This window comes from Pelodiscus sinensis, chromosome 21 (assembly GCF_049634645.1).
Source record: "Pelodiscus sinensis isolate JC-2024 chromosome 21, ASM4963464v1, whole genome shotgun sequence".
Classification (NCBI taxonomy): domain Eukaryota; kingdom Metazoa; phylum Chordata; order Testudines; family Trionychidae; genus Pelodiscus; species Pelodiscus sinensis.
This window is the reverse complement of record NC_134731.1, coordinates 11,613,785-11,638,435: the sequence shown is the minus strand read 5'-3', so window position 1 is coordinate 11,638,435 and position 24,651 is coordinate 11,613,785. Positions and strand designations below refer to the sequence as shown.

Here is a 24,651-nt window from a genome sequence, read left to right as displayed (position 1 = left end):
CACTTTGGGAGGGCAGGGTCGGCCTTTTCCGTCATGGACTGTGAGTTCTTGCCATCGGTTCTAGTGGGATTTTACCTTCAAAAACCTCCCTCATCTTCTCTGCTTCTCTCCATAACCTGGGGTCTGCAAAAGCAGAAAATAAATAGTCTTCCCATTGCCAACAGTGGGGTTCTGGTTGGTTTGCAGTTTTCCATTCACAATTCAGAGAGGTCTCAGTGGATTACAGGAATGGGGCCATAAGATGCATCGTGAGTGTTATTTGCCTGACAATGGTAATCCAAAGATATTGTGCTGCTTTTGAAGTCTTAGAAGTCTGGGGGAAAAAAACAGCATCCTCCTCCATTCTTTGTCCAAGCCTGTTCTCTTTTCCTATTCCCAACAGGGGGACTCCCACCAGAAAGATCAAACCAAGCACGTATTCGTTTCAGAACTCCATTGTTTGTAGCTACGCTGTCCCGCCCAGACATTTGTAAGCAAACTTCAGCTGCATGGCATTGTCCTCCAGACAGCTGATTATTGCTTTAGCCCACTTGGAATGCTGGGAGAGGAGGTGTTTGCTGTAACATAAGACACTTAGGGTGAGCGCTGCACTAAAACGGGAAATGACAAAAATGCACCAACACAGTTGGTCTCCACAAGCTGGCCTAAGGTCCGTTTCTTGTTCGGGAGGTTTAAAACGGTTAAAAATGTAACCGTTAAATATCTTAGTGGTTACACGTGCTGCGGACTCTGCAGAATAAAGCTGGACTGCAGAGCCTGGGGTGGCAGCCGGCTCCCCATGTTCACTGGCTTCAGCTGCTGACCCTGCTTCTGGGGAGCCAGCTGTCACCCCACGCCTGCAATACAGGGTGGCAGCCAGCTCCCTGGGAGCCAGTGTATGTCAGGAGCTAGCTTATAAACTAGCATACTGGTTCCTGGCCCCGCTCCCCGGGGAACCAGCTGCACTGCAGGCTCTGCAGTATAAGCTTTATACTGAAGAACCAACGGGGCGGCAGCGGACTCCCCAGGAGCAGGGCCGGGAGCCGGCATCGAACCATAACTGAAACCAATAAGCTGATGCTTATCGAGTAACCGTTAAAATGGTTAACCTCTTTCATCCCTATTTCTCGCACAGCTCTACAGGATTTGTCTGTTGCATTTCTCCCACTCCAACCCCATGAAGCAACCAAACTAAAGGGAAAGGAATTCTGTGTTTATTAAACTGTTATTTTACTGCTTATTCAATATACACTTCTAGAGAGGGACCTGTTTGCAAACTGAGAAACAGAGCATCATCATCTCTAGTTAACAGTAAAAGAGATTTTCAAAGGCAGTTTGGCACCCAATCCCCATTCAAATCCAATGGGATTTTCCCTTTCTAAACCGACCCCTAATTCCTTTACATTCTTTTGGAAATTCAAGCCAAGAGGCACAAAAATGGACATAAACTACACGATTATCAGTATGAAATAAATATCTGAGTTAAGATTTATCAGAGGTAAAGGAAAAAGAATTAACAGGAGGGACCCATCTCCCACCCATTTAAACTGGTGTAAATCTGGAGTAATACTGATGTGTGATCTATCAGAGCTTTTGTGTGGCATGTGCAAATTAATACAGTAATTTCTTTGCGTTCCCCACTACCTGAAGCATTAAATGGTTCAAATATACATTGAAATGTGCCTGGATGTGCCATCTGGTTTTCTTTGCATTGACTCCAGGAAGTTCTGATTTACACCAAGGGCATGTCTACACAGCAGGGCGAAAGCCAAAATAAGCTACGCAACTTGAGCTAGGTCAATTGTTCAGCTGAAGTCGAAATAGCTTATTTTGGCTTTTGGCGCTGTCTACACAGCAGGAAATCCGAAAGAGCACTCTTCCTCCGACTTCCCTTACGACGAGGGCTACTGGAGTTGGAGTAAGAAGTCCTCCAGTTCAGTGGTGCACAATCTTTTTGATCTGCGACCCCCGCGCCGTGGGGGCCGCCAATTGCCAGGCCCAGCCACCAGCTGGCCAGATCTAAGTGCCACACTGTGTGGCCACCAACGGCCGGGCTCAGTCCCTGGCCTGACGGATCTAAATACTGTTACCTCCTGGGAAGACATCCATGAACCTCTTGGGGGTCACGAGCCATGGGTTGCACACCACTGCTCCAGCTCAACATTATTTCGACATTGTCTGCTTGTAGTGTAAAGGCGGACGATGTTATTTCGGAATAACGCTACTGTGTAGACACAGCCCATGAGAATTAGGCCAGTGCATAAGTTCATGTGCACTTCTGGCATGTTCTCTCAATATTCCAGCATATGTATATCAAAGATGGCGGATTTAGCACAGGCAGATGCTCTTGACATGTCAGTTGTGAAAGCTGATGGTCTGTCCAGTTAGCAACACGACAAACAGCAGGAATCCTTCATATTGTACTCTTGCAAAATGTGTTTTCCTGGAAGGCCGCAGCCTGCTCCTTCGGTGAACTTCTGCATTCCTGACAGCAGCCGCTCCTGCCGAGTGGTAGCAGGAGGTGTATATAGCTCTGTCTGCAGAACTACTACTTGTAATTGCAGCTTGAGGAAATTTCCAGGCAAAGTAGGCGTTAGACATAAACCCAGGCGATTATTACATAACAAAGTTAAGAGTCCTTGATGTGAACCAGTGAGGCCCTAAAATAGCACCAGTTCACTATCAGAGACTGTTGACCCTGCTACCTGTGTCCTCCTCATGTGACATGATTTGCTGTCTCTTCTCTTCCTCTTGCTGCTAGCGCGGCAGTCCTGCTCCTTTATTAGGTGCAGCCGCTCCAGTTGGGGCTGCAGCTGAACTCAGATCCTCAGCCCGAGGGACTGAAATCCAGCCACGGAACATGGACAGCTTAAGCGGGGGTAGTGAAAGTTTCCCAGTTCCAGCATGTGACCTAGAGAGTCCCCGAGGGATTTGAGAGGAGTTCCGCTTTCATAGTCCCCTCAGGCCTGGCTGCCTCTACTGAGAATGTAAACGGGGGGTGACCGTGATGGGGGTGAATTTGGGGATGTTGGCCCCTGTTCAGGAATCCGAGCAGGCCAGAAATACCGGGGCCTTGTGAATGTCATAAACATCCCGTGTGTTCTAGGGATGTCAAATCCAGCTTCCGGCTCCATGTGAAGCTGCTGATTCCCAGCCCAAATGGCCTGGGAGCCAGCTGCGGGCAGGGGACGGTTCCCAGATAACCGTTACCCAATACGTGGTGCTAACCAGGTAACCAGTTACCCACTCATATCCCTAGTGTGTTCTGCATATTGGATTTGTATGAGACCGTCTAGGTGAACTCATACAAAAGTGGGCCTTGATGAGTGTGTGTGGACTGTCATATACGAGAGATATGCCTTGTGCTTCTGTATTTGTACATATGATACAGATGGGGAAAAAGTTATCTGAGGCCACCCAAGTTATTTCATATAGACTTCTAAAGAGCTCTCAAAGGACTTCTTAAAAGCTCTTAGAAATATAAGACTGGAAGAGACTTCAAGAGGTCATCTAGCTCATCCTCTTACACTGGGGTGTTTGTCTGACCTGGCCTTAAAATTCTCCGATGATGAGTTTCCACAGCCTCCCTATTCCAGTGCTTAGCTATCCTGAACGTTCATTTTCCCTAATATCTTACCTGACTCTCCCTTACTGCAAACCAAGCTGCTTGCTTCTTATCCTACTCTCTATGGCCAGGGAGAATGATTGATCATCAACTTCTTTACAACAGCATTTTACATATTTGGAGACTCTTATCTCTAAACCAAACATGCTCATTTCTTTCCGCCTTTCCACACAGGTCATGTTTTCTAAATCTCTTATCGCGTTTGTTCCTCTCCTGTGGACTCTGTCCAATTTGCTCACTGCTTTCTTAACATGTGGTGCCCACAGGAGACTCCAGCTGAGGCCTCACCAGTTAGGCACAGGTATAAGCTTGAGGAGGAGGTTGGGCAGAGACTCTACTTCCCTGAGGTCTGTCTGGTGTAATTAAGAGAGCTGTCTTGGCCACACTTTTCCCCTTTGCATATTCAGGAGCAAATGCCAGTTCAGTTCCTTTGTGTTTATAAATAACTCATGTCATTGATCTATTGTGTTATAGATTGGCTAACCCATCCTTGAAATGATTCCTCTAGCCCTGCATTCGTGACACCAAAGGCCTAGTGGGCAGCTGGTCAGTAGCCTGCTTTGTGCTGCATTTACATAAATGTTTCTGAGCAAGAGGACATGCCTGTCAGCCAGGGGCGGCCCATGAGCCTAGACAAGCTAGGCAGCTGCCTAAGGTGCCGCTGGACCGGGCACCTGATGATGACATCACGACCATTGACAGCCGTGCAGGCAGGGGCGCCAATTGTGCAGCCCCGCCTAGGGCGCCAGCTGCTGCAGCCAGCGCCAGCTGCTGCAGCCGGCCTCAGGCCGCTCCTGCTGTCAGCTGACTTTCCTGCTCTCTTATCTGCCGGGATGAATGAAAATTGCTCATTGTGTGATTTTTCACTAACAATACTGATGTGTAAATTGATTAGCATTGCCCTCACTTTGAGGTCACGGGGCAAATGCAGGCCATATTCTGGGGTCTTACATTATAGCTATTCTTAGAGATCTGCACAAATTCGAAATTGGTATCCATATCCATAGCCGTGAAAAAGAGCGGCAGAGACCCGTAAATTTGCAGGGTTCTAGATACAAAGTTTTGTGTTTGTATCTGCAAAAATGAATCACAGTTACTAGGGATGTTGGATATCGGTTAATTGAATAGTCGAGTAACCACATTCATTCCTATCGGATACTTGACTATTCTATCTTCCCCAGGGGTGGGGCGGCATCCAGTGCTCTCCAGCCCCACTCCCAGGGAGCCTCCTGCCACCCTGTGCTGCTGCTTCTGTATCAGAGGCAGCAGAGTGGGGTGGTAAGCGGTGCCAGTCCATGAGGGGAGCCAGTTTAAAAACCAGCTCCCTGCACAGACCGGCTTCCTGCCATCCCGTGTTGTTGCCTCCCGTGAGGCAGCAGCGGAGGGGTGGCAGCAACCCCTGTCCGCAGAAGGTATGAGCTCCCCGTGGGCAGAGGCTGCTCTGCAGCAGCCTCTCCTGCCCCCTCCCCCTCTGCTGCTGCCTCTAATACAGGTGGAGGGGGGAGGAGGACACCATGCAGCCAGTGCTGCAGGGAACCATCTTTTAAGCTGGCTCTCCCAGCACCAGCTCCTGCTTCCCCCTCCTTGCTGCCTCTGATACAGAGGCAGTAAAGGCGTTGGGAAATGTGAGTAGTTGAAAAGATTAACCAATAAGCTTAGGCTTATCAGTTAATTGTATACTCGACAACTTGTTTACATCCCTAATGGATACCTGCACCCATATCCGCAGATGCGGATAACCACAAATATAAAGTGGCTATTTGCAGGGCTCTACTTATCCTGACTTAAATACCAGGAGCCAGGACGGACTTTCATTCATCATGGACTTCTGTTGAGTTGTCCCAGGGATGAATTTGGTTTCAGGGTTTACCAGCCTTAACCAGACTTGCAGTAAGTCCAGCAGTTTATTATCAGACCAGAATTTTTTAACTTCTTTCAGCTAGTTAGAGGTTCTTCGTCCCTCCATCACAGGCAGTAAAATCTGGCACCGGTGACATACTCCTTGCCTCTTGGAGCAAAACTGCCCAGCAGCTCTAATGCTGGAGAGCCTGCTCAAACATGAAAAAGAGAGAACAATTAGTCACCAGGTCACCCGGATCGAATTTCCTCTTGTATTCTGTGCCAGGGCAATCCTGTTGGTTCTGGCGGCCAACCAGGCAGCAAATTGGAGTAAAAGAACAGCAGACAAAGGGCTTTTATTTATTCGTTCTTAATGTTGTTCAGTTTAAGTGAATCAGTCTGAAATGGTTGGTAATTCAGCTTTAAAATCGTTTACATCAGTGGAATCCTGCTGACAGGTGTTTGCCCTTACATCTTCCTTTAAAAAAAATGATGTTGGTAATATCATTTCCTCACGGTTGCTTGTATTAGAGAAGACCACAGTCAAGCCCAACACCGCAGTCCAAACCCCCCCTTGCTTTGAGGGCTCCCACATGCCAGCTTCACAAGTTGGCCTTGATCTCTGTAACAGACTGCATCTAAGCACTGCATACGAATGTGCCGGGAGCTTGGGAAAACCCAGATTCCAAGTGTGGAGTTTCACATGCTTTCCACCCCATGTGTCTCACGCAAAGCGTTGGAAACCTAGCCCTAGTTTTTGAGCCTGATCCAAATGTTGCCTTCCGCTTTTTTAGATGCTGGAGCATTCTGAACCGAGTCCTTGTCCCAGCCTGGGGTCTGGTTGGGTTTGCACTTTGCTTGTTACTGCAGCTGAGAAATGAACCAGGATTCTCAAGGTTCATTGGCAGCAGCTGTAATAGGGGGGTGAAAATAAAGCTTCTTTTCCTCCTTTGCCTCAACCGCAGGAAACACACTGAGCTGCCCTCGGTTGGAATTTGCTCTCTGCATATTTTACACTGTCTGCTGCTGTTCCTTTTCCTTCTGAGTGTTCTATCCCCTCCCTGATATGCACTGTGCCAAAGTCTGCTTTCAGTTACTCTGCTGCAAGTCTGGTTGATTCCAGTCAGGGTTGTGCCTGTTTAGATGAGTGCAGAATTGTACCTGAATACTTTTCTGAGAGTGGGTTGGTGATAGGAAATACCCAGTATCATATCCGACAGCAAACAGGCATGTTGGAATGGGACGAAAGTTCTGCCAGCATCTGGAAGAACATTTTATTCCCTCCACCTCCTTCCCCACTTGCCCCACTAAGCAATTCAACTAATGCAAAAAGCATTTGTTTTTAATTGAGAAAAACTGCCATGAAGTGGAGCTGAGCATTCAGTTCTGTATGTGTGAAAAGGATTGTTTAGAAGAGTGTGTTGGAAGACTGCTTGGGAAAGAGTTTTATCAGCGGTTTTTGTGTCGCTGGTGCAAAAGGGAAATCCCCAATTAAATGTAAGTTGATGTGGGCTTCTGTTGATTTTGTTTAATTTGACTACTCTGCCCAGTTCTAGCCAGTGTACTGTAGGGATAGGACATTCAGTAATGGATTTAAAAGTAGTCATTCTCTACAAAGGAATTTTATCACACAATTACAGAGAGAGACTGCTGAACTGGAATTCATTTACAAGTTTGACACTGTTAATCTGGGCTTGAATAAAGATATTAACTGGTTAATGCACTAGAAAGCCAATTTCCCCAACCTTGGATATTCGCATTTTCACATCAATAGTTATGAATGGGACACATCCAGCCTACTTACTTAATTTCATTAACATGGGTCCTGCAGTTGACAGGTAACTGCTTTTGAGTCCTATATTCCTTGGATTCTGTATTTTCCACTCCAGCTCATCTGATGAAGTGGGTTTTACCCATGAAAGCTCATGATCTAATGTATTTGTTAGTCTGTGGGGTGCAACAGGACTCCTCATTTTTATAGGGCTAGAAGTCATCAAAGAATTAGGTGGACATTAGAGGAGTTGCATTACATCACCTTACTAGCTTTATTTAAAATCTATGTGCCTTTATGATGGATGATGTTTTAGATGTTTTGGGTTCATTTACTGACTCAGGGCCAAATTCTGCTCCATTTTACAATCCATGGTAACTAAAGTGAGTGGCGTTACTCTGGATTGACATCAATGGCATAATGTTATTTACATTCTAGTAGCACCTAGAGGCCCATTTGAGAGCAGGGATCCATTGTGGTAGGCTCCATGCTCACAGATAGTGAGACACAACCCCAGTCTAAACAGAGACCCAGACAGGGAAAGCGTCTTGCCCAAATCTGTGCTAGGAATGGAACCCGGGTTTTCTGACTCCCTGTCCAGAGCCTTTGCTGCTGGATCATGCTGCTCCTGTGGTACAGAAACGATCATGTCTAGCATCAAGAGGTGAAGACGCCAAACCAGCTAGAATAAGCAGAGGCTCAAATTCTACTTGCTCAAAACCCCCACTTTCTGGTATTACCAGTCTCTTTTATTTCCATCTGGTTTTGGTGCTGCCGTCTAGGGGAAAGTAGTGAAAAAATGGGAGTACTGGTGTGCAGTGTAAATATCTTCATTGAGTCAGACCCCTTACATGCTTCAGAATGCAGGACAACTCCTAGTTTCTTCCGGGGGACAGTTGCATTTGACAATAGTGGGCCATTCTTGTATCTTCCCTCTGAATCATTTGGGAGCGTCAAAGATAGAATGCTAGACTTGCTGTACCACTGGTTCCTTTGCTCCTGAGTATTTGAGGATCATTCAGGGGAAGGAGAGGTCGTTGGTACCAGATTTGTGGAGTAACTCCGTGACTGCAGTCACCCCTTAAACTTGCAGGTAGGGGGTTGTTTGCCCACTTCAAAGGAGTGAGTTTGTTTTCTAGGAATTTGATGTCAAGCAGGGATGTGTGGAGATGCCAAGTCTATCTGGGTCTTAGCACTAGTATAAATACATTTCAGATGTGCCATATTTGCACAATTCAAGCCAGGAACCCGGCACATGGTTAACGGGGGTTTATTTTGCTAGTCAGGACACACACATTTTGTCTGGTGGTGTAAAAATACACACGGGCATGTCAAAGTTAAGTGAAAGGGCATGACTAATGCACAATGGCAACGAGATGTAATTTACGAGCCTTGCTCCTGCCTCGCCACAGTTTCACAGCAGAAGTAAGTCTGTGGGTTCCAGCTGAATTCCTCCTCACTGAAGGCTTCACACAGCTCCCACTGAAGTTGGTGGCCCAGCTGCCATTGACTTCAGTGTTGTGGGATTGCACCCTCCCCCAGCCGTAAATCAGGAAGGGTAAGTCTACACTACCCCGCTAGTGCGAACTAGCGGGGTAATGTATGCATATCGAACGTGCAAATGAAGCCCGGGATTTGAATTTCCCGGGCTTCATTTGCATAAGCCGGCCGGCGCCATTTTTAAATGCCGGCTTGTTCAAACCCCGTGCCGCGCGGCTACATGCGGCACGGGCTAGATAGTTTGAACTAGCAAGCCATTCCGAACTATCTGTACGCCTCGTTCCACGTTCCACGAGGCGTACAGATAGTTCGGAATGGCTTGCTAGTTTGAACTATCTAGCCCGTGCCGCGTGTAGCCGCGCGGCACGGGGTTCGAACAAGCCGGCATTTAAAAATGGCGCCGGCCGGCTTATGCAAATGAAGCCCGGGAAATTCAAATCCCGGGCTTCATTTGCACGTTCGGTATGCATACATTACCCCGCTAGTTCGCACTAGCGGGGTAGTGTAGACATACCCAAAGATCTCAAACCCAAGAAGTCCTTTCTGTCCTGAATCACCCCAGGGAGGCCTTTTGAACCACATGCCCAGTGTTGATATTAGGCGGTGGAGGGACTGGCTCACAGCTGTGTGAAGTCAAAGAGAGATGCATGAGCTGGAAGGGTTTGCCTGACTCATGCACAGGATCTCCGTAGGGCAGCGGTTTTCAAACTTTTTTTCTCATGACCCAGTTGAAGGAAATCGCTGATGCCACGACCCAACATAACGTGACTGGAGTGTGAGCTCCAGGATGGGGCTGAGGATGAGCACTTTGGGGGGTCAGAAGGGGCTCTGGCTTTGTGGGGGGTCAGGCTGGGCCAGGAAGGGCTTACCTTGAGCAGCTCCTGGTTAGTGGTACAGCGGGGGGGCTAAGGCAGCTTCTTGCCTCTCCTGGCACCGCAGACCATGCTGCCCTCAGAAACAGCCAGCGGTAGGTCCTCAGCCAATTGGAGGGTGGAGCTAGTGCTCAGGGCTGGGGCAGTGCATGGAGCCCTGTGCGCTCTCCCCCTGCCTAGGAGCTGGGCCTGCTGGCAGCCGCTTCTGGGGCGCAGCACAGTCTGCTGTGCAGGACAGACAGGGAGCTTCCTTAGCACCCCCACTGGTCACCTGATCACTCTGCAATAACAAGACCCAGCATCCGACATTCCTCCACCCAGTCTTGGGTCATGACCCCTAGCTTGAAAACCGCTGCCTTAGGGAGATGAAGCCAGGATGTTTTTTTAAGGCCGGACACTGTCATTGTCTCCTCTCTCTTTGGGCCCGATCCCACCCCCCTGGAAACCCTGAGGAGTTTTGTCACTGCTGCTTCAGCCGTTGCAGGATCGGGTCCCTTTAAAGACATTCAAGAGCCCTTGGCCTGTTTATAAATGGAAAAAGCAAGACGTGGACAGAGTTGATGGGGATTGAATTCTGCTGCAGTGCAGTACGCGGCAGCAAGGTCTTTTGTTGGACCTGAACTGGCGCCCTGAGCTGGAGGGAAAAGAGTTCTCTGGCAAGGCACCGTGTCGGAGGGGTCCCTGCAAAGGGCCTGCTTAAAACTGTGTGACGGCGTGCGGAGGATAGGGCCAGCGATTCCTTGTCCTTAAGTTTCTTTGGATGGGGTTTGGTTTCATTTTGAACCAGCTTCTGGGAGGCAAGGGTTAAAAATAAATGTGCTTCATCTTTCTTAATGCCAAGACTCCAGATTTGTAGCCTGGGGGTCCGAGGTATTTAGATCGGAGGGTTTGCTCTGGGCCTGCCTAGTTCAGGGTATATAAGATAAGAGCTGTGGAGGCCAAAAGGTAGCTCATGCCCCACCCACTATATACATTATTGCACAACTAGCTAGACCTGCTGTGAAAATGGTTTTATCATCTCTGAGGAAGCAGGGAGAAGGCCACTACCCGGAGGCAAGAGGCAGATCTTTATAATCTGTTGGTCTTGTCTGGTACGAGATGTTCCGTATACCAGTAAGGCAGTGAGGCCTAGTCTTATAATTTGTGAGGGGGGGAGGGGTGTCACATTTTGGGAGGGCAGATTGGGCCAGGACATTGGCAGCTCCGCTACTTGAGACAGCGGGTGGGTTATCTAGTAGTATATGTCTTTTCTGCCAGACTGCCTGGTCTCACTGCTGTCGGGGAGAGTAGGCTGGTGGGTTTGTGGTTGGATGTGTGCGGGACCCTTTGGTTTCTTGTCCTGAAGGTCTGGTTCTGAAGGCAGCACATTATCTTCTACTCCCTGTTTGAGTTCGTCTGTCTGTCTCTCTGTTTGTTCAAGAACTAAATGGTAAGAGCTAGGACTGCCAAATTTGGTATACTGAGCAAGTAGGGTTGCAAGATAGTTGAAACAAAAATACCGACCCCCCCCCCAAAAAAAAAACCCAACAACAATACTGGGAAAAATTCTGTTGAAGGGGAAAAAAGGGGGGGAGACCAAAGTTGTTGAGCCAAAAAAAAAAAAAAAGGACTCCAAACACTTAAGCCAAAAAAAAAAAAAAATTAAAATAAAACAGCATGTCCCCTTTAAAAGTGAGTGCAGGGCAGAGGTTGAGCACTAAGACCCAGGGGAAGCATTGCTGGGAGGCCGGGCGCTGAGTGTTTGTAGGGTTGCCAGGTGCCCAGCATTTTTGCCTCCTGGCCGGGAGAAAATTCAGAAAATACCGTACATCTAAGGTGTCCGATATTCTCTGAATTTTTTTACCGGACGGGAGGTGAAAATACCGGACTGTCCGGGTCAATACTGGACACCTGGCAACCCTACGAGCAAGATCAGGGTTTATTTGTGCCAGGGCAATAGGCTGTGCCTGGAATGGGATTGCTTCTCAGAAAAGGGACAGATAGGGTTGCCAGATGTCCGGTATTGACCCAGACAGTCTGGTATTTTCACCTCTTGTCCGGTAAAAAATTTCAGAAAATACCAGACACCTAAAATGTCCGATATTTTCTGATTTTTGTCTCCACCTAGGAGGTGAAAATATTGGACACCTGACAACCCTACAACACACTAGGCAACTGGGCCTCCCCCCGGCGCCCCTTGCTTTTTTTTTTTTTTTTTTTTTTTGTGCTCAACAACTTTGCTGTCTCCCTTTTTTCCCTCCTCAACAGAATTTTTTCCCCAGTGTTTTTCTTTTTTTTGTGGAGGGGGGGAGGTGTTCGGTATTTTTGGTTACATCATCTGGCAACCTTAGAGACAGAAATACCATGAAAGGGGCTGGCTGGGGACGCATCCCGCCCCCTTGGGACTATCCAAGCTTTGAGCCAGCCAGGCACCCTTTAGAGAGGATGAGGGGGAAGTTGAGGCTCCCCTACCCTCTCCGATTCGTACAGAGACACTGCTATCTGTTCCCATTTGTCAGGAAACAAGGGGAAAGTACACAGTTTCCTGCATTCCTCCCTCTGGCTGGAGAGTGCAGGGGGCAGATGAGCTGAGCACTTTGCTCTCGTTCCCTGATAGGGACAGGAAGGGGAAGAACAAGCCGCCTTGGTAGGAATTTTCCTTTTATTTTAAAAAAGAATAAAATAAAATATTGAGATAAAGGCCTGAGCAACGCCGGGTAAATGTGCAAGTATTTTATTATTGACGCACGAATCAAGGGAAGGTGAGCGGAGAAAGTAGCAGGATCTCATAGCTGGGTTGCAGGACAGGGAATCGAGAGCCCCAAGCTGTGTTCATTGCTCTGCACTAACTTACTGCCTGGACTAGGACAAGGCATTTCATCGCCCTGGGTCTCCGTTCCCCCATCAGCAAAAGGGAGGGATACCGATATTACCAGAGACCTACGGATGGCAAATACAGTGTCCGGGCAAAGGGCTTCACTATGAGCACTTTCTGTTTTCTTTTACAGAAGAAAATGAAAAGCTCCGCCTAGAGCGGGAACAGGAGCAGAAGAAGGCCAGCGTACAAAGGGTTAACAATGCCGTCCACCCAGAGGAGCCCAGGAACGAAATCCCAGCAGTGCCCATCTCTCCCCCTGCGCCAGCTCCTCCCCCTCCTCCGCCTCCGCCCCTAGCAGCCCCCATATCAGTCATTCCCATCCCCGTGGTCACTAGCCCCCCTCAGCAAGCCACCCTGTCCCCTTCGCTCATACGCCACCCGCCTCTCATAAGCACTCCCAGCATCAGCAAGGAGGTGTCCTCCGGTGCACCTGTCATACAGAGACCACCCGGCCCCCTTCTCCCAGACGTCAAGGCTGCTACGCCCCCTTCAGGGAGCCCCAAGCAGTTGCAGCAGTATGCCGCTCCAGTGCTGGCCATCTCTCAGCATCATGTGGTTCCACAGCCAATCCAGCCTCAGCCCCATCAGCCTCTGCAGCAGCACCCGGCACCGCCTCAGCAGCTCAACGCTCTTAAGCTGGCCCCGGCCGAAGATGCCAAACCAAATGAGCAGAAGAAGAGACCTGGCGGGTGAGTCCCTAGAAACTCTTACACTGCTTCATGCATGTGTCCTGTGGTCAGCTCGCTGGAGCACCCATTAGGGAAAGGAAAAGGGAGGAGGCGTGGGGGGGGGGATGGGGTTTTTGATCGCTGCTCTGTGGAGGGTTCTCCAACCCTGTCCACAGTCAGATCAGCACCAGGCATGTTCCATGAGTGTTTGGATCAACAGTGGGATGTTGGCTTGGTTTGCTCTGACCAGAGCGCAGGGTTTGGCCTGACCCCACATTGCATTATAAAAGTTGGCTCGCAACCAGGAGCACACACATCCCTGGAGTATACTGACGTCCTCCAGGGGAACATCAGCTCATTTAGATATTTGCCTCGTTTTATAACTGGCCGTGTAAAAAGCAACTGGCGCCAGTACCAACTAAAATTTCCTACAGACAATGAGATATGTCCTGCTCTACGTACCATACACTGAAATGTAAGTGCAGTGTTTATATGCCAGTTGATTTATTTTATAATTATAGGCTAATAATGAGAAAGTCAGCAGTTTTTCAGTAATGGCATGCTGTGACAGTAATTTTAGGTCTGATTTTGTGAGCAAGGTCGTTTTTAAGTGAGAGGAAAGCTGGATGGTACACAAGACAAATCGGACTCCTGGAAAGTTATCTGGAAAGCTTGAGAGCCACTGCTGTAGACTACTTCTCTGATCCCAAGAGGTCTGTAATGTTGCTTAAGCAAAAAAAAGAAAAGCCTGCAGGGAAACCATGCAGGGACTAAGGATGTTAAATTGCGGTTAATTGACTAGTCGAGTAGTCAATGGAATTTCTATCAGCTATTTGACTAGTCGATAGGCACTTCCGCTTTTCTCCTTTGAAATGTACAAGAGCCCCCACTGGGGCTTTTGCACATTTCAAAGGAGGAATGTGGAACTCCGCATACAGCTGGGGACCAGTAGGAAGTCCCGCTAACTCCTGGCTGCAGGTGGGCATGCCTGCTTTGAAATATATAAGAGTCCCCAGTGAGGGCTCTTGTGCATTTCAAAGCCATGGAGCCCGGGGTCAGCGTGGGACTCGGAGTCCCCTGCTGACCCCGGGCTCCATGCTGCACTGCATGCCACGTAGAGCCTGGGGTCAGCTGGAGACTCCCCAGCTGATCCCAGGTTCCATCGAAATGCTGCGCAGAGCCCCGGATCAGCTGGGGAGTCCCCAGCTGACCCCCAAGCTCCACGGGTGCTGCCCCTTTGAAATGCCAAGGCGGCATTTTAAAGAGGCAGCACCGCACAGCTGAGCTGGGGATCAGCTGTGCAGCGGCTGCCCCTTTGAAACGCCGCCTTGGGGTTTCAAAGCAGCGCAGCACAGCTGATACCTGGCTCAGTTGTGCGGCACTGCCGCTTTGAAGTACCCCTTCCTCCCCCCTTCCCCCCATGCTGCCTCTATCTGCTAGAGGCAGCAAAGGGGAGGAAGCATCTAGTCAACTAGTCCTTAACATCCTTAGGAGGGACCCTGTGAGCAACAGCAGTTCAAATTTGGTTGTCATTAGAACAGTTTCCCAAGGCAGATAGCATCATCATTATTTCTTTGTGCAATGATAATTTTAAATACTAAATTAAATGCAAGGTGAGCACACGAGCAGCCTGTTTCACAGAGGAGGAGTGTCCTGGTTCTCATGTGACAAAGGTAACAGAGCAAACACGCCTATGGTTAGCTGCAGTGGACAAGTTCTTTGTGCTTGGTGTGTCAGTTCAGGAATTAAAGGGGAACTTTGTTGAGACAAAATTATGTATAACAGGTAACTAAACTCCTCTCTCCAGCCAGATAAGAGGTCCAGCAGAGGTGAAGATTCTGAGAGCTGCCCCTATGCTGTCCTGCCAGTTTGTCTTAGCCGTGGCCTGGAGAGACCACGTGTAGGGGTGTGATGACATTAGGGACGTGAACGGGCCAACCGTTTAACCAGTATCCAGGAGCAGCCCCGCTGGGGGAGAGAGGGGAGACCAGGAACAGGAGCCTCACACATGCGGGGGCTAGGAGCAGAAGTTACCCCTTCATCTCCTGCAGCCCCATGCTCTTGGGAGGTGGGGGAGGGGCTTAATCAGTTAACCAGTTAAATCTAAGGTTCAATCAGTTAACTGATTAACCAGGATTGTACATCCCTAGGTGATACTGGGTCCCTACTGTACATTTGGCCTTCCATGCCTCTGCTCAGATTGTGAACAAGGATGCCTTTTTGGGGTGGACAGCTGTCCACTGAGACCTGGGGTTGGTACCAAGCAACAAAGAGTAGCATTGCCTTCTGCTCATTACCAGACTGAGCGGGATTTGCACTGCTAGTCAAGAGGTTCAACGCGCCGTAGTCCATTGTTTATATCCTGTGTTCTCTGCCTTCGGTCTCAGCATTGCTCTCATGCAGCGGTTCCCAACCTTTTCCAGATGAGGACCTATTTTGACAATTCAGAAAGACTTGGTGATGCAAGGCAATTCAAAAACCGGGGGAGGAGGGAGGGCAGAGCCACCTAGGGAGACACTTGACTCTTTTGAAATGTAATGGCAACCCATATTTGGGTCCCAACCCATAAGTTGGGAAACCCTGCTCTAATGCAACAGGGAAAAGGAGTCCAAAAATGAAGGGCTGTGAATTCTGCTCATTAGTGGAGAGAGGGTGCCTGGCCTTGCTGAGCAGCATCCTCCATCTCTTGGCTGACTGAGGCGCGTTGTTGACCCCCGGCCAAGGGGGAGTCTCATCTGGTTCACCTCAGCCAAAGAGTAATGGCTGCAGAGTGGGGCCTTGAGAGCAGGGGAGGGCTGTGAGGAGTAGAGAAGATGAAAGGAGCTTGTGTCTCTTGGGGGCACAGAGATTCTTCCCAGGAAAGCCAAGAAAGGACAGAAGGATAAAAAAGAGTCTAAATCAGGAAGCTATGAAGAGAGTAGCAGTTTTTCTCCTCAGAATATAATCATAATTCTCGCTAGAAAGGTTGTGGTCTTTAGCACTGGATTATCAAAAATGCCAGTTGCTACTGAGGATGTGAAAGCGTAACCGTTTACATGGTAACCGATGAACTCATCGGTTAATGTGCGTGGTTGTACACACCCTTCAAGTATGCATGGAGAGCCACCTCCCCCTCCTCCCCCCTGCACTGCTGCCTCTGTATGAGAGGCAGCAGTGCGGGGGGTTGGCAGTAGATGGTGTGCATGGGGAGTCAGCTTAAAAGCCAGCTCCCTGCACACGCTGGCTCCCGGGGAGCTGACTGCCCCTCCCACGCCCACGTGTAACCGCTGGACTTTTGTTTTTTAGCGGTTACACATTTACTTGAATAAACGTATTTTAACCTTCCTAGTTGCTACCAGGATTGCTTGTGAAAAAGAGATTGTGCATACGAATGGCTAGATAGACCCATAACTGCCCATTTGTGTCAAGTATCAGAGGGGTAGCCGTGTTAGTCTGAATCTGCAAAAGCGGCGAGGAGTCCTGTGACACCTTATAGACTAACCAAAGTGTTGGAGCATAAGCTTTCGTGGGCAAAGACCCGCTTCGTCAGATGCCCATTTGTGTTCATGCAAGTCCGTGGTCTGGGCAAGTCCAGTGATTACTCTTCCTTAATAAGTGAGCAATTGGGTGCCTGCAATTCCGGAACAGGCCCAACGTGCTCCTTTCTCTAGCTCTGGTTTTATGTGACGGGGAAAATGCTGCGTCAGAACAGATTACCACAGCCCCAGGCCCAATCTCCAGAACTCTGCTTGTGGCAGGCAGCCACCTCCCGACTTGCACCCAATTATTCCTGGAGGGTTTGGACAGCGGGCAGTGCCTTTGACCGTTTAGCTCCGAACAGGATTTGCTTGTTTCCAGGACATTAAGCAAGCCACCTTGTAAATGCTACTTTCTGTAATGCCTTTGGGTCAGACACCTAGGTCTGTGCTGTTTTCTCTTCAGCGCTGCTTGTCCAGACACATGTATGTGGAGAGATGGTTTAATTAGCTCATAAATGTTTCATGGGAAAAGGCCCAGGGCGGTTTATTTTTAATTGATTGAATAATTTTAGCCCTTATACAAAATTGACCTTGCTTTCCGCATATTTTTTATCAGTGGCAAATAACTGTACAGAGACTGGAAAATACCAGAGCTCTTTCCCTGCCTAATAATATACTCTCCAGTCTGAACCCCAGAGCTAAGTTGTGGCCAGGGGGAGGTGACATTTGTGAATTCATTCTGAAAGAAGGTTTTCTCTGTTTTTATAAGCATCTGGAGCCCTGGCCCTATACTGTGTTTGTTGAACAGTGGCAAATTCTGTGTTCCTTGATTACATTGTTTCATATTTCTGTTTGGTTACATTATTCCAGTTACAACAGAAAATGAAAAGCTTTCAAGTATGCCTGCCACGTAGCATATGTTTTAGTTTATAGTTGTAGAACTCCCACTGATGGGTGGGTATGGATTAGAAATGGGCCTAAGGTCTGGCTCCAAACACTCCGAAACCGCTCTGAAGTCAAAGCTTGGATACTATAGTGTTTAGTGCTGTACAGTATACATGCCCAAAATCCACACCAATGTAAATACCTCTGAGCTTTGCATCTTTTCTCCTCTCTAATGTATATACCTAATATACTAACTGGAACCTATATGCACCTAGTATACAGTATATACCAGTGTTTCTCAACCTTTTTTTTTTTTTTTTTAATAAAGTACCCCTTCAGAAAAATTACAAGTACCCCCAGTACCTACAGTTTTCAAACACACAAACATTTTTTTCTACCATTGCAACACATTTGTTTAAACAACTTAATCATAGCTGGGTGGGCAACGAAATTTTTGGGTGTAAAAAGTACAAAAATAATAAAGCGCTGTAAAACTTAAAACAAAAATTCAGTTTTCTCCAAATTTCAGTTGTCCCCACCCTCCAGACTTCTCTCAAGTACCTCTAAGGGTACTCATACTACTGGCTGAGAAACACTGATATATACATTATGTATTGTGCATGAGATGTATGTGCGTGGTTATACTATATATATATATGGTTTATATCATATATACAACAGGTCTATACTATATTTACAAATAATATGTTATAAAAACCTCTCATTTCTGAACAGTTTCCTGATGTTCTTTAGAAATCTCTCCTTATATATCAGCGACACACAAGGCTGAAGGCTCAAATGGACACAGTTCTAAATCTGACACTGAGTTTATCTTTGTTCTGTTTGGGTTGCAGGGTTGGGACCAGGGAAGTACATAATAAATTGGAGAAGAACAGGTGCGTAGAAAGCCAGATTTTTGTTTATTGTAACACCCTTTCTTATGCTTCTCGTCTGCAACTACTTGTTTTTCTAGAAAGACTTGAACAAAATGTAGAGTTACTTTAATTGATCTTGTATTACTCAATTTCCTTTTTAGCTGACTCTTGTCTGTTTTGCTTACTACTGAATTGCATTACAATAACCCTGCAAAGCCCTAATCCAGCAAAGTGCATTAGCACATGCATATTATTAATGTTGCTTATTGTGTTGAAGTAATACCTAGAGTCCTCCCCTGAGATCAGGGCCGCACTGTACTGCAAACCGATAGTAAAAAGCAATCCCTGTCCCAAAGATCTTACAATCTAAATAGATAAATGGTGAGAGACAAAACAGACACACAAAGTTGACAGGGTTTATCTAAGAGCACACCACACTACAGTGGCAAAATTGGGAATGGCACGCGGGTCTCATATGCTCCAGTCCAGCAACTGCTCCACTGAACCACACTGGCTCAGGTTTAAGAGTGCAGGCAATCCCACTGATCGCGACCCACATCTTTAAGTGCTTTGCTGGATCAGGCCCCAAATTTAGTCCTCATCCGCAGTTTGGCTTATGCTCCCGCAAACTGACAGGCGACTCATGTTGTTTCTCCAGGCGTGCCCATTTGAAAGAATGCTTTGAGACGTTAAAACGCAACATCCCCAATGTAGATGATAAGAAGACCTCAAACCTCAGCGTTCTAAGGAGTGCCTTGCGATACATCCAGGTATGGCCTTCTTGGAACTGATTGTTACTCCTGGCTGCTGATTCTAGAATGCTTTACTTGTTGGCACAAAAATCTAGTATTGTGGGGTTGTTTTTTTTTTACCGTTTAATTGTTTTTATCATTGGTTGAATTCTTTGGCTTTCAGTGCTTGCAAAGGTAAAATGAACAGGGACTTTCTCCTTAATGTAGAATGGTCATTTGTACCTTGCAAAATTTTCAGCATCTTTGGATCTGCTGGGACTACCCTGTGTAATCCATGATGCCTGTTGTCAGAAAGTCCTAGTTTACCAAAAGCCATCCATGCCCATGAGAGCGATCCACTTTGGATCAACTTCCATGGTGGGGTCGGGGGCCACCCGAAGGATTGAGTAACACTTAAACCTGACGTTAGGGGGCCTTTAAAGGAACGGAAGTGGTATATAACCCTGCTGCTGGTCCTCTGCATGGGTGTGAATTGAACCCCCAGGCATTTTTCTCCCTGGGGACCCAAGACACTAGTAGGTTTTGTGATGGTTTTGAATGTCTCTAGTTTTTTGCCGGGGAAACAGGGCTGCACTGCATCTCTGACATGTTCTATGGCAGGAAGAGGCGCTCCGGGCCTGGGAGCTGTGAGTGGTTGTGATGCAGGAGCACATCATTTAGAGATTAAGGATCAAATTCAGCCCTGGTGTATGGTGGGCCAGCTCTTGTTGAAATCAGTGCAGAAGTGTGCATGATAATCTGTGGCTGCGTTTAACCAAAGCGTGGTACTGTACTGTCAGCAGTGAGAGCTGGAGGCTGTTGTTTGTCTGTAGATTCCAAACACCTTTTCCTTATGTAACGTTTGTTAGTGTGGTCTAAGGATGTGACCGGTTAAGTGGTAAGCACCACCTGGTAAGGTAACCGGTTACCCGGGGGCAGGAGGCTACTCTAGCCCAGCCGGGCCCACAACACCATGGTAGGGGGCTACTCCAGCTTGGCCGGACTGGAACAGCCCTCTGGTTAAGCAGTTAAGCGGCTAACCAGTTATACATAGCGGTTAACTGGTTGACTGGCATGTTATATAGAGTGGTCAACGGTACAGTATGTAAAAAGAAATCCCAAGCCTTGTATTCGGTGATTTTAAAGTTCCCATAAGTGTAAATTAAAACTAGCTTTGTTATTTACAATGGGTGTCTGCTAACTCTCTGTATGTGTGGTATCCTTAGTGCTGACTTTCGGAGGTGCTGAGCCCTTCCGGGACTTCACCTGGAGATCCAGGTGCCCAGCAATTGCTCGCCAACCCTCAGGATGACACCATTACTCATTACATGCCTCCGGAGCCAGAGGTCGAGGGCTCGAGCCCCCCCCCCCCCAATCCAACATGGGGTCACCCAAGATCAGCTTGGCGATGGATGCACCTGGCACCGCTGGGACATAGGACAGATAAGAGGGGCTGAGATATAGGGCACTTAGGAGGCTCCTTCAGTGGTGCAGTGGATAAGGTATCTGCCTCCAGAACCAGAGGCTAAGGGTTCAAGGCCCACCCTCAACAAAGATGGATTTGGGACATAGGATGGATAAAAGAGACCTGGGGGGCTCCTCCAGTGACCCAGTGGATAAGGTATCTGCCCTCAGAGCCAGAGGTCAAGGGGCTTGCTCTATTCTGTTTGTGCTTGTGCTGGGAAGGATGCCTTCAGCAGGGCAGGTGGGAGTGGAACACAGCATGGAAACCAAAGGAGAAGAGCTGTGTTTCCAAGAACAGTCATTTCTGGAGAAGCAGTCATTTTGCAGCTCATGGGCATTGAAAAACTCGGGAGCCTTCCCTTTGATTTCCAGGGAAGGAGCTGAGCTTCCCTTAGTGCTAGCAGAGACAGAGCGAGCGGATTGCCCACTCTCACATATGGGAGTCAAGTCCAAAGTCCTGATACCATGAACAGAGACGTCTCGGGCGTTGGTGGCTGACACGCTATGAATATTGCTACAAGCGCTGGTCCATCCCTCCGCAGGCGCTGTTGACAAGCACAGTGTTCATGCTGTGCCTCTAGAATGCAACGTAAAATTCTCTTGAGGGTGACAGTGGGGATGACGGTTCCTCTCTGTCTCTATAGTCTTGATCCACCATGAAATACTGTGACGGCTAGGAACAGCGAAGGCAGCAGCACGGCACTGTAAACAAATGTGCAATCAGATCTGTAAATTGCTAAGAATTAAGCTCTTGCACTAATTATAGCAGAGCATTTCCCTGATAATGGAGCGGTTCGTAAGAGGAGGATAAATGTTTCCATTCAGACAGTTAATGAAATACGTGGTCGTGTCCTTGAGTGCCTCCGAAGTGTAAACTGCAGTTAGGACAGTCCAAAACACGGCCATTGACTCAGAAGAGCATCCTGACACCCTTGTGTTTCCCCTGTGTGATATCTGTTTCGGTTTTGATCTCAGAGTTGGCTCCCCTGTGCTCCTCCATTCCTCACATAGCAGGCCAGTCATTATTTGTGCAGAACCGAGTGGCAAATGAAATTAAAATGGTGCTGGGTTTATAGCTGCGCAGTTGCCTTTGAAAAATGTCTTGGGAGCCGTGTTCTGTTTTGGGAGGCCGGAGGGAGGGAAGGGGAAGGGCGCCCATCTCTACCCCCACCTACCCACTGGCACCGACAGGCATGTCAAGGTAGTATAAAGCTGCAGCCTACCTAGCCATTCACCCAGGTGTCAAATGCGAAAATCCAGGCAAGGTTGTCATTTTGATGCCAGGTTGTTACAAAAATGGCTCTGAAAGAAAGGAAATCTTTGTCTAATTCTTCCCGTTCGTTCTCCCGCCAAGTTCACAATGACCACGTTGGGGTGTTGGGGCCGTCAGTTGCCTGCTGCCTGTTTCTTCCCCTTGTAAAAGCCAGTCTTTGTCATGGAAGTTATTGGCGAAGGAAAAAGAAAATGTGAAAGGGTAAAAAATAGGGATGTAAGGGTGTGTCTAGACTACAGGGTTTTGTCGACAAAAGTGGACTTTTGTCGACGAAACTATACCTGCGTCTACACTGCCGCTGAGTTCGGTTGACATAATGTCGACAGAACTCAGCAGTTTTGTCGATGGCGGTAAACCAGTCATTCTACAAGGAATAACGCCTTCTGTCAACAGAGTTCTGTCGATAGAAGGCGTTATTGCATTTACACTGTCCTTTGCATCTACACTGTCGTGTCGACGAAGCGGCTTGCTTTGTCGACAGAACTGGATGTAGTCTAGATGCTCTTTGTCGACAGAAGCTTTGTCGACCGTATCTGTAGACAAAACTTCTGTCGACAAAAGCCTGTAGTCTAAACGTACCCTAATTGACTAGTCAACTATCTGAGAAGCAAAAGCTGGGTCTTTTGTACATTTCAAAGGCGGCACACGCGCTAGTCCTTATCAACTAATCGAATAGTTGATGGAAATCCCGTTGACTATTCGATTAGTTCATTAATTGTTATTTAACATCCCTAGTGAGAAAACAAGACAGCAGCTTCCTTGTCCCCTTCTGCTCCAAAAGCAATGGCATCAGCTTGCCTTGAGTGAAGTCCTTGGCCTTAGGTTGGCAGGGTTAGGCCAGACAGTGAGAATTTTGCCACATAGGAATGAAAATGTAACTGGATAGCTGTCCAAGCCGGTGGTTGAGGGATTAAAACGGGCGCCAGCGATATTTGAGGCTTTTCAGTCCTGTCTCTGATAGAGATGTAAAAACAGTTAAAAATACTCACTTTGGTTACAGTAACCACTGCTGGCCCCACGGGTTGCCAGCGTCGGGAGCTCCCAGTGCAGGGCTGGGCAAGAGGCTGTCAGCGAACTGGATCTGGGCCACCTAGCATTTTGATCCAGCCCCCGGCAATTTCCGGCTCTGCCGCTAATGCGTTGCCATGGAGCGCGAGCCGTTGCAATTGCTGCTATCGAAAGGGCTCCTGGCCTGCGGCTACTCTGCCACTCCCACACCCCCAGACCAGTCGAGACCTGGGACCAGGGGAAGGCGCGAAGTCTCCTCCCCTGGCCAGGAGAAGTGGCACCAGAGGGACCAGCTGGCAGTTCTCTCTAGGCACTGTGCACCTACGGTGGGTATGGGGGTGGCTAAGACTTTACCTTCTCCCCCACCTCCAGGCCAGTCAGGGTTTCCAGGCCTTGCCCCTTACGCCCGAGGCCTCGCCCCTTCAGAAATTCACCAAGTGGCCCCCCCCTTTAAAAATTATTGCCTGCCTGTCCTACTGGCTGCTGGCCCTGTGGGCTGCTGGAGCTGGGAGAGCTCACGGCACTGGTGATCCACTGGAGTTTAACCGGTAACCGAAACCAATAAGCATCAGCTAATCGGTTAAACTCTTACATTCCCTAGTCTCTGCAGTACACCCAGGGTGTGTCTAGACTGGCATGATTTTGCGCAAAAGCAGCTGCTTTAGTGCAAAATCTTGCTGCCTGTCTACACTGGCTGTGAGTATTTGCGCAAGAACACTGATTTTGTAATGTACAAAATCAGTGGTTCTTGCGCAAATACTCCAACGCTCCTGCTCAAGGATAAGCCCTCTTGCGCAAGACGGCCAGTGTAGACAGCCCGTTAATTTCTTGTGCAAGAAAGCCCGATGGCTAAAATGGCCATCGGAGCTTTCTTACACAAGAGAGCGTCTACACTGGCACGGATGCTTTTGCGCAAAAGCAAATCTTTTGCGCAAAGGCACATGCCAGTATAGACGCTCTCTTGCGCAAATACTTTTAACAGAAAAGCTTTTCCATTAAAAGTATTTGCGTAAAATCATGCCTGTCTAGACACAGCCCCAGAGTTTCAACCAGCTGGCAGTACTTTTGATAACCTTGTAATTCTGTTTGGTACCCTCTCGGTGAGCCCTGCTGTAGGAGACAGCTTGGATTGCTGTCTCCATAAATCCAAGTGCAGTGGGTAAACTGAGGCAAGCTTCTGTTTCCCCCATAAATTCAACCATTCACAATAAGAGAAAGCACGAAGGAAATGATACTGGGGTGAATCCCTCTCCCAAGTGAAACACACTGGTGATTGCATGAAGATCTTCACAAGCCCCTCCGAACAGCAGGCTTTGCCTAGTCCAGAGAACGAGGGGGGGTCTTTACTTTTCCCATGAAACCCTTACACCATTGACTTCAGTGGGAGAACTGTCCAGATCCTGTCCCACCTACGCCCTGTTCACACATGGCCCTACAGGCAACTCTTTCAGTTTCACTGCCAGGTTGAGAAAGTTACAGGTTGTGGGTGTCTACACATGCACTAGGGAGCTCTGCACTGTGGGGCCTACAAGGGGCCAGGCCAAGGGAGAGGTGGGTATGTTGTGAGCGGATCCACGAATAGTGGGCACACGGTGGTTGTAGATGGTTGTAGCACTGGACAGGTGAACTCCCACAGGGCCTATACACTTTGCGTTTGTGCAAAGTAGGGATGTGAAGATTTCACCAGTGAGCCTCACCCTTAACGGGCGACGCTTACCGGTTAAGGTTAACCAGTGGGGCTGGAACAGCTCCCTGCCTGCTGCAGGCAGGGGACTGGTCCAGCCCCAGAGGGGGCCCACCACAGGCAGGGGCTTCTCCCATGTCCCAACTGGAGCAGCCTCTGCCC

General features: G+C 48.3%; 1 protein-coding gene across 2 annotated transcripts in view; it reads left to right on the top strand.

Annotated features, from left to right (window-relative positions):
* MNT (MAX network transcriptional repressor) overlaps positions 1-24,651 on the top strand; it is a 103,585-nt gene that overhangs the window by 19,937 nt on the left and 58,997 nt on the right. Inside the window, exons 2-4 of one of the 2 annotated variants that reach the window (XM_006138575.4) lie at positions 12,574-13,132; positions 18,309-18,350; positions 18,988-19,099. In XM_006138575.4, coding sequence (XP_006138637.1) covers positions 12,574-13,132; positions 18,309-18,350; positions 18,988-19,099 — 713 coding nt within the window. The remainder of the gene's footprint in view (positions 1-12,573; positions 13,133-18,308; positions 18,351-18,987; positions 19,100-24,651) is intronic. The other variant, XM_006138576.4, reaches the window with a different exon arrangement.